This window comes from Hordeum vulgare, chromosome 5H (assembly GCF_904849725.1).
Source record: "Hordeum vulgare subsp. vulgare chromosome 5H, MorexV3_pseudomolecules_assembly, whole genome shotgun sequence".
In the NCBI taxonomy this organism is placed as follows: Eukaryota; Viridiplantae; Streptophyta; class Magnoliopsida; order Poales; family Poaceae; genus Hordeum; species Hordeum vulgare.
The window spans coordinates 496,615,843-496,625,861 of record NC_058522.1 but is presented as its reverse complement, the minus strand read 5'-3'; the positions used below and the strand labels follow the sequence as shown (position 1 = coordinate 496,625,861).

Below are 10,019 nucleotides of genomic sequence, written 5' to 3'. Positions count from 1 at the left end.
TATTACTACTCAGAATTACACTCACCAGCCATGCAATTAATTAACCTGCATTTTCCAACAGATTAGGATAGTACTAGTAACTTGTATGAGCCGCCTCAGAAAAATACTATGCAAGCACTGCTCATGCATGTATATTCAGCACACTGGTATTATCGCTTGAAACAAAACAAAACAAGACAAAACAAGACAAAAAATCTCATTGTCCTCACTCCACGTGCATCGAGATCTCTCTTACTTATGAGCCACACAATAGAAATGCAAGATATCTTGCCAAAGTACTAGTAATAGAAATATAGCAGATAATTACAACATATAGGAGTAGTTTGCATGATACAGGTTCCACTCGTTCGTGATCAACTACCAGCAAACATGGAGGTAGAACCACCGCTAACAATTTTCCCCGATCTAGTCGATCGTGAACGCTCGGTAATTACTGGATCCGACGCCATTGCCTGCAATGGTGTATGGCATGCATGACCGCCCTTCAGGCTTCAGCATGCATGTGTGTCTTGATCAAGGCAGGTGTGTGCAGTCCTAGCACGCTGGAGGTCTGGAGGTCGATAAAATGGGTAATGGGTAATGATCAGTTCTGAGGGCAGAAGGGCGTGCCGGGCTTCTCCCTGTGGCTGGGGATGACGAAGTGCCGGATCCTGCCGACCTGCTCGGCGAGGTAGGCTTCGCAGAGGAAGGCCTTGGAGAAGCTGTCCTCCACCGCCCGGTCCACGTCGTGCACGAACACGTCCGTGGCGCCGTCGCCGGGCCGCCGCGCGCGGGCCGCCATGCCGGCCGTGTAGATGGCGCCCATCCTCCCGGGCGCCTCGGGCGTCCACCCCGTGGGCGCGTCCACCATGATGAGGTCCCACTCGGTCTCGTGGAACACGGCGGGGAGGCCGCGCAGCGCCAGCCGGCACGAGGCCTCGGCGGCGGCGGCGAGGTCCGGCTGCGCGGTGCACCCCGGGTGGTCGCGCAGGGCGATGAGGTCGTCGGCCTCGGTGAGGCGGGTGTCGTAGGTCACGTGGTACGACTCGAGGCCCGGGTGCGCGGCGCGGACGGAGGCGATCCAGGACGCGTCCTCCTCGAGGAACACAGTGCGGCCGCCGTGGTTGAGCGCCGCCCACATGGGGCTGTCGTGCCCGAGGCCGAACACCAGGAAGTTGCACGGCGAGCGGCGCTGCAGCACGCGCAGCGACACCCCGATCTCCGCCGCCGTCTGCTGCGGCGTCACGTTCGACGTCGCGTAGTGCACCAGGGCCTCGGCCACGGCCCCCGGCAGCTTCGAGCACGACCCGTCGCCATCGCTCTCGCCGCCGCGCAGCCGCGAGGCGTGGGAGGAGGAGGAGGAGAAGAGCGTGCGGGCGGAGAAGAGGAGGAGGAAGGCGGCGAGGGCGGCGACGAGGAGGAGGCGGTGGCCGAGGAAGCCGTGCAGCTTGGCCTTCATGGAGGCGAGGTGGAGGGCCTGCTTGCGGGCGTGCGTGGGGCTCGACATGGACGCTCGTCGGTTCTTCTTGTCTTGGGTGGCGAGGGGTTTATAGGCGAAGAGGATCGATGCTTGAAGGAAGGGGAGGCGATGGAGGGAAGGAAGGAAGAAGAGATTGGTAATGGAGGAGGAGGGGCGGATGGGATTGTGATGATGGGGTTGGGTTGGGTTGGGTGACGAGGACACGAGACCTGCAAAGTTTGGTGTAGGGTTGGCTTTCGGATGGACGGGTGGATGGATGCTTTGGGTTGTGGGGCGCCCTTTTCGGTTGAGAGGACGGCAGGCGTTGATGCAAAGGAATGGGCCGAATGTCGACTGTATTTCCTTTTTCTTTTTCTTTTTCTCTTGATGATATACATAGTGCTGATTATTGTGTTTTAAATACGAAGTAGACGTCGTGAGGGAGATGTCGGCCACGGTATTATCTTCAACAGTTTAGACTGAATTTTTTTGAAACGTTTATATTGATATTACTATCATATATACTCCCTCCGTTCCTAAATATAAGACCTTTTAAAAGTTTCATTATGAACAACATACGGATGTATATAGACACATTTTAGAACATAGATTGACTCATTTTGCTTTGTATGTAGTCCATAGTGAAATGTCTAAAAGGTCTTATATTTAAGAATGAAGGGAGTAAGCAATAGCATATTGTTGTCTTGACATATTTGCGAGAAGGCCGATAGGACGACACAAAAACGAGAATTTCATCCAACAACATAATTCGTTATCTGCAGGAAAAAAATTGACCCGGGTTGACACATTTATAGATGCAAGCGCTCATATAAATGCACATACAGTTAATCAATAAACATACACACGTACATCCTATCTCATGAATATTTTTAAAAGATTGAGCCAACATATCATCCTGAGATTTACATAGTCATTCTAGACGTCTCGTTATCGACGAAAACGTTTCACTGAATACGTAGCCGAAAATTCTAAAATAAATTCAGAAAAGATGCGAGCATCTGTACTTGAACCCGACGGACTCAGGGTACCACTATTCATCTAGCCATCCAACAATGGATTGGTTCACACTTTTCCTATTCAATGTTATTGTTGCATCTATGAGAGTTCATCGGTGTTTTATTCAGACGGCTAATTATTGTGTTTTAAATACGAAGTAGACGTCGTGAGGGATGGAGTAGGCCACAATATTATCAATAATATATATTGATTTCTATTCTGTGAAATGTTTAAACTGATACTACCATCACAAGCAATGACTTATCATTGTCTCGACGCATTTGCGAGAAGTCTGATAGGATGATAGAGAATTTTGTTCAACGACAACCTTTGTTATCTGCAGGAAAAACTAATGATGTAGTTTGACACTTGGTGGGCATTCCTGTTCAATGTTGTTGTTAACGGCATGGATCCGCAAAAGCTCACTAGTGACTTGCTAGACCGGCCATTAAATCCAACGTGGTCAACAAGGTGATGGTAGAGACACCTGGCTTAAGGGCGGCGCCGGGATGGAGTGGATGCGGCCACAGGCAAGGCGGTAAGGAGGATGTCATTTTACATATTGACACGATTTTAATACATGGTCTTGAGCCCATCTTGCATCCTAAGACTTATAGAAGCATGACGTGGTAAACTGATGCTCTTGTACAAAGCATTGATTTTTGCAACAACAACAGCAAAACTACATTTTCAGCAGAAAACAAAAATTAGGCAAGAAGCAAGTAAATTTTGAGCCATTTCCAATGATGATGTTATGCGGAACACCATATTTTTAGATGATGTTTCTGATGAACCTAGTGAAGTTCTCGCACCAGCCTTCACTATAGGATTTGCCTCTATCCACTACGACAATAGGATCAGCGAAGCCCCCATCGAGCATTGTCCGATCTCATTTGATATGGCGGTTGACATCGACAATGGGTGTTTCGAACCATATCACTAATGAGACACATGCACGCAGCTTGTGGCGGAAATTGAAGGAGTTGTTCACACACCTTTGACAAGATAAACAAATTGTGAAGACATAACTACTTCTTCTACAATTGTTTTGGTGTGAATTTCATGTATTACCCCCTGGTATTCTAGGTTGGACAATGGTTATCCAAAAGTCCAGCCGATTTTCATTGCCACGCCTTTTTTTGTATCTTATGTGTGTAAGGTTTCTCATGAGTTGGAGTCATAAGTCTGGAGAAACACAATGGTAGAGTCAAAGAACCACTATGGGAAAAGCTTTCTATGTCAAGCGTTAGGTACTTTGGCAAGTGAATTTTATTGAGCACTCAACAAACAAGGCCTTTGTCGAGTGCCTAAAGAAAACACTTGACAGAAAAATCATACTTGACGAACATCACCATTGTCGAATACCATCCAAAAAAAGAGTTGGTGAAAACGTTGCACTAGGCACAAATTGAGCCTGGCACTTGGCAAAGACCAAGCACATGAAAAACACAGTGACACGTGTCCGTGGACACCGTCGTTGATGGACAAGTGACAATGTTGCCACTAGAGGTTGCAGTACACATTTGAGAATGTCACGCAAAAGTTGTCACACATACTACTTATAAACCGAACCATCTCCAAGGAAGGAACTATGTTTTGACAAGGAAAGAGAGCAGGTTTGCATGCAAAGAGATCGTTGATTTATCCATTGACCTTCAAAAGATTATACACTCAAGATACACCACTACATGTTCCATGTCAAAATTTGGCATATTCCTGCTGGAAAATGTAGTAGAAAAAAAATCAGGACTATTTATAGAATCAAGAATCACTATGAAGATGCAAAGAGATTTAGATTTGAACTTTACCAATAAAAGTCAGCTGAGAGGAGATGTTGGTGCAGACTAGACGCAGATTCCTGACGCTATGATTAAACCTCACAACAATAGTAACAAAGGTGCAGCAAGATGGCCCAATCCCTTTTGTAGCAAGGGACAAGCCTGGACAAACTCTTATATGAGGTGAAGCGCTCCCGAGGACACATGGAATTTCTGTCAAGCTAGTTTTCATCATGTTCATATGATTCGCGTTCGCTACTTTGTGTTGGGGAACGTCGCATGGGAAACAAAAATTTTCCTACGCGCACGAAGACCTATCATGGTGATGTCCATCTACGAGAGGGGATGAGTGATCTACGTACCCTCGTAGATCGTACAGCAGAAGCGTTAGAGAACGCGATTGATGTAGTGGAACGTCCTCACGTCCCTCGATCCGCACCGCGAACAATCCCGCGATCAGTCCCACGATCTAGTACCGAACGGACGGCACCTCCGCGTTCAGCACACGTACAGCTCGACGATGATCTCGGCCTTCTTGATCCAGCAAGAGAGACGGAGAGGTAGAAGAGTTCTCCGGCAGCGTGACGGCGCTCCGGAGGTTGGTGATGATCTCGTCTCAGCAGGGCTCCGCCCGAGCTCCGCAGAAACGCGATCTAGAGGAAAAACTATGGAGGTATGTGGTCGGGCAGCCGTGAGAAAGTCGTCTCAAATCTGCCCTAAAAGCTCCATATATATAGGAGGAGGGAGGGGGACCTTGCCTTGGGGTCCAAGGGATCCCCAAGGGGTCGGCCGAGCCAGGGGGGAGGACTCTCCCCCCCCAAACCGAGTCCTACTTGGTTTGGTGGGAGGGAGTCCTTCCCCCTTCCCACTTCTTCCTTTTTTTTTCTTTCCTTTGATTTTTCTTCCTTGGCGCATAGGGGATTGGTGGTCTGTCCCACCAGCCCACTAAGGGCTGGTGTGACCCCCCAAATACCTATGGGCTTCCCCGGAGTGGGTTGCCCCCCTCCGGTGAACTCCCGGAACCCATTCGTCATTCCCGGTACATTCCCGGTAACTCCGAAAACCTTCCGGTAATCAAATGAGGTCATCCTATATATCAATCTTCGTTTCCGGACTATTCCGGAAACCCTCGTGACGTCCGTGATCTCATCCGGGACTCCGAAAAACATTCGGTAACCAACCATATAACTCAAATACGCATAAAACAACGTCGAACCTTAAGTGTGCAGACCCTGCGGGTTCGAGAACTATGTAGACATGACCCGAGAGACTCCTCGGTCAATATCCAATAGCGGGACCTGGATGCCCATATTGGATCCTACATATTCTACGAAGATCTTATCGTTTGAACCTCAGTGCCAAGGATTCGTATAATCCCGTATGTCATTCCCTTTGTCCTTCGGTATGTTACTTGCCCGAGATTCGATCGTCAGTATCCGTATACCTATTTCAACCTCGTTTACCGGCAAGTCTCTTTACTCGTTCCGTAATACAAGATCCCGCAACTTACACTAAGTTACATTGCTTGCAAGGCTTGTGTGTGATGTTGTATTACCGAGTGGGCCCCGAGATACCTCTCCGTCACACGGAGTGACAAATCCCAGTCTTGATCCATACTAACTCAACTAACACCTTCGGAGATACCTGTAGAGCATCTTTATAGTCACCCAGTTACGTTGCGACATTTGATACACACAAAGCATTCCTCCGGTGTCAGTGAGTTATATGATCTCATGGTCATAGGAATAAATACTTGACACGCAGAAAACAGTAGCAACAAAATGACACGATCAACATGCTACGTCTATTAGTTTGGGTCTAGTCCATCACGTGATTCTCCCAATGACGTGATCCAGTTATCAAGCAACAACACCTTGTTCATAATCAGAAGACACTGACTATCATCGATCAACTGGCTAGCCAACTAGAGGCATGCCAGGGACGGTGTTTTGTCTATGTATCCACACATGTAAATGAGTCTTCATTCAATACAATTATAGCATGGATAATAAACTATTATCTTGATACAGGAATTATAATAATAACTATACATTTATTATTGCCTCTAGGGCATAATTCCAACACTTTGATATTTTGATATGTGGGTGGACCGGTGCTTGGGTGCTGCCCTTACTTGGACAAACATCCCACTTATGATTAACCCCTCTCACAAGCATCCACAACTACGAAAGAAGAATTAAGACTAAGCCTAACCATAACATTAAACTAGTGGATCCAAATCAGCCCCTTACGAAGCAACGCATAAACTAGGGTTTAAGCTTCTGTCACTCTAGCAACCCATCATCTACTTATTACTTCCTAATGCCTTCCTCTAGGCCCAAATAATGGTGAAGTGTCATGCAGTCGACATTCACATAACACCACTAGAGGAAAGACAACATACATCGCATCAAAATATCAAACGAATACCAAATTCACATGACTACTTATAGCAAGACTTATCCCATGTCCCGAGGAACAAAAGTGACTACTCACAAAGCATAATGATGTTCATGACCAGAGAGGTATTGAATAGCATTAAGGATATGAACATATGATCTTTCACCGAGTAATCCAACTAGCATCAACTACAAAGAGTAATTAACACTACTAGCAACCTTACAAGTACCAATCGGAGTCGCGAGACGGAGATTGGTTACAAGAGATGAACTAGGGTTTGGAGATGAGATGGTGTTGATGAAGATGTTGATGGAGATGAGTCCCCTCCAATGAGAGGAGCGTTGGTGATGACGATGACGACGATTTCCCCCTCCGGGAGGGAAGTTTCCCCGACAGGACGGCCCTGCCGGAGCTCTAGATTGGTTCTGCTCAAGTTCCGCCTCGTGGTGGCGGCGTCTCTTTCAGAAAGCCTCCTCCTGATTTTTTCTCGGACAAAACCCTACTTATAGGAAAAGATGGGAGCCGGAAGGGGTAGCGGGGGGCCCACAAGCCACCCAGGCGCGACCAGGGGGTAGGCCGCGCCTGGCAGGCTTGTGGCCTCCTGGTGGCTCCCCTCTGGTACTTCTTCCGCCCAATATTTTTTATAAAATCCAAAATAATTCCTCGTTGATTTTTACGGCTTTTGGAGTTGCGCGGAATAGGTATCTCAAACTTGCACTTTTTCAGACCAGAATTCTAGCTGCCGGCATTCTCCCTCTTCATGTAAACCTTATAAATTAAGAGAGAAAAGGCATAAGTATTGCACCGTAATGTGTAATAACAGCCCATAAAAGCGATAAATGTCAACATAAAAGCATGATGCAAAATGGACGTATCAACTCCCCTAGGCTTAGACCTCGCTTGTCCTCAAGTGGAAGACGAGATCAATAAATATGCCCACATGTTTAGAGATAGAGGTGTTGATAAAACAACATACGGACATGCAGGCATCATGATCATATTTAGAACAACAATATCGTCATATAATCTCTTATGCTAAAGTGATAATTCCTTCACAAAGTAAAGTATGGATCAAGAACCTTATTGAGAATTAACAACCAATAGCTTTTAGTCATTGAAGCAATTGCAATTTATCATAACATCGAAAAGAGTCAAATAAGAGCCTGTAAAGCAAATCCACATACTCAATCATCCTTTCGTCTTCTATAATTGCTAAAACTCACGTGGTACTCATGAGATCAAAGTTTCAGTTGGACACAGAGAAAGATAGGGGCTTATAGTTTCGCCTCCCAACTATTTACCTCAAGGGTAATGTCAACAATAATAATTCGTGAATACTAATTTCCAAGTTGACATATGAATATAGATCTTTCCCTAGCACATGACATTAGCCAAGATAATGGCGAAATAAGGAATTGATGTTGATCACCACGACTCTTTTAAGGAAAAAAGTTAAGATACAAGATAGGCCCTTCGCAGAGGGAAGCAGAGGTTGTCATGCTTTTGAGGTTTGGATGTGTGACCTCTTAGTGTGAAGGAACGCCACTTTATATTGCCTCCTGTGATAAAGAACTTTATTATGCAGTCTGTCGCTTTTATGTCTTCCTTATCAGAGGTCCATACAAAGCTTATTTTCCACACACTAATAGATCATACATATTTAGGGAGCAACTTTTATTGCTTGCACCAATGACAACTTACTTGAGGGATCTTATTCAATCCATAGGTAGGTATGGTGGACTCTCATGGCAAAACTGGGTTGAAGGTTTATGGATGCACAAGTAGTATCTCTACCTAGTGCGGAAGTTTTGGCTGATATGAGGTGGAAGCAATCGTCATGTGCTAAGGGATCTCTAGTCATATAACATTGTTCGGAACCAAGCAAACATAATTCATTATGTTGTCTTCCTTGTTCAACATCTACTTCTAAGCATGTAATAGTTTAATGAGTGTTCACAATCATAGATAGTGCCCAAGATGATATATTTATATGTGAACCTCTCCTTCTTTATTACTTCCTATTAATTGCAACAATGACCAAGGTTTACGTTTGTCCACCCACAACAAGTTCCAATCAACATTCTTTTTATATGTGAAGCCATCGCTTCCCATAAGATCATTACATGATATTTCATGCTTTTGTTCTTTTATTATTATTTTCTTTAGATCATGGCATGAAGCAAGGCCCTTAACTAAAACACTCTTTATTATATGACTCACGAACTCAAATACATTGGGGGTGACACAAAGCAAAACTCAAGCCTAGATCACTAAGAACTTTATTCTACTAGAGAAAGATAAAACCGAAAAGGATCGAACTAAGAAAAAGGTAAAGGCAAAAGATGTGATGGTGATACGATACCGGGGCAACTTGCCCAAGCTTGGCACAAGCCAAGAGGAGTGCCCATACCCGTGCTTATTTGTCTTCCTTCAAAGGTGATGGTGGTGGAGTTGTTGCAATCTGGGGTTGATTCTCCGTCTTCCAAGGCATAGGTGCTCCATCATGGAAAGATGATCGAGTCTCCGGAATCCTCAAATCTGCAGCCAACCGTATTGATTTAAATCTATACTCATACTCATAGTTTTGGTTCTGTAGGTCGTAGATCTGGGCTTGGAGGTGATCAATTCTGTCATAAAGCCTAGAGAGGTGCTTCACAATATCATTGACATCAATCTTGTGCTTGTTGGTGAACTCTGTCGTCATCATGTGGTTGGCGTTAAGTCCGCGTTCCACCATCCCTTGGCACTTGAAGACTTGCTGCTCCATTGCTTCAAGCCTCGCCTCCATGCTTCGGGTATTCTTGGGCCCCTCAACATCACGGATGTGCAACACCCCCTCATGCATCTCGATAGATTGAGGGTGTTGTAGCACTCCTGCGAGGTAGGGATTGATGACCTTCTCGAAGAACTTGTCCTTCGGAACTTTTGGGGACGCCATAGAGATCTAGATCTGTGTGCACAGAAGCTCGAAACGAAAACAGAGGATATTTGCGTGATACGAGGGTAACACCTTTCGGGAGAATATATAATGAATTTTCCCGACAAAAAGGAGTATTCCACAAGAAAACGGAGTCCGGGAGGCACACGAGGTGCCCACAAGCCACCCAGGCGCGGCCAGGGGGTAGGCCGTGCCTGGCAGGCTTGTCGCCTCCTCGTGCGGTTTTCGGACTACTTTAAATTTTTCTATTTTTCTAAAAATTCCAAAACGGAGAAAAATTGCTACTGGAAAAGTTTTGGAGTCGGTTTACTTACCGAATCACATACCTCTTCGTTTTTAGAGTCTGAAACAGGCTGATAAATATCCCTTATGTACTCCTCCGGAGTTATGGTATTGATAATATTGCTTTCAACATTTATGAGAGTACCTGAGATATAATGCTTGATTC

At 45.7% G+C, this 10,019-nt stretch overlaps 1 protein-coding gene across 1 annotated transcript; it reads right to left on the bottom strand.

Moving 5' to 3' along the window:
• Positions 1-250: 250 nt before the first annotated feature.
• On the bottom strand, positions 251-1,591 carry LOC123396774 (glucuronoxylan 4-O-methyltransferase 1-like). Its single transcript, XM_045091605.1, has one exon. It carries the CDS (start codon positions 1,484-1,486, stop codon positions 584-586), a length of 903 nt encoding a protein of 300 aa, XP_044947540.1. The 5' UTR covers positions 1,487-1,591; the 3' UTR covers positions 251-583.
• Positions 1,592-10,019: the final 8,428 nt, after the last annotated feature.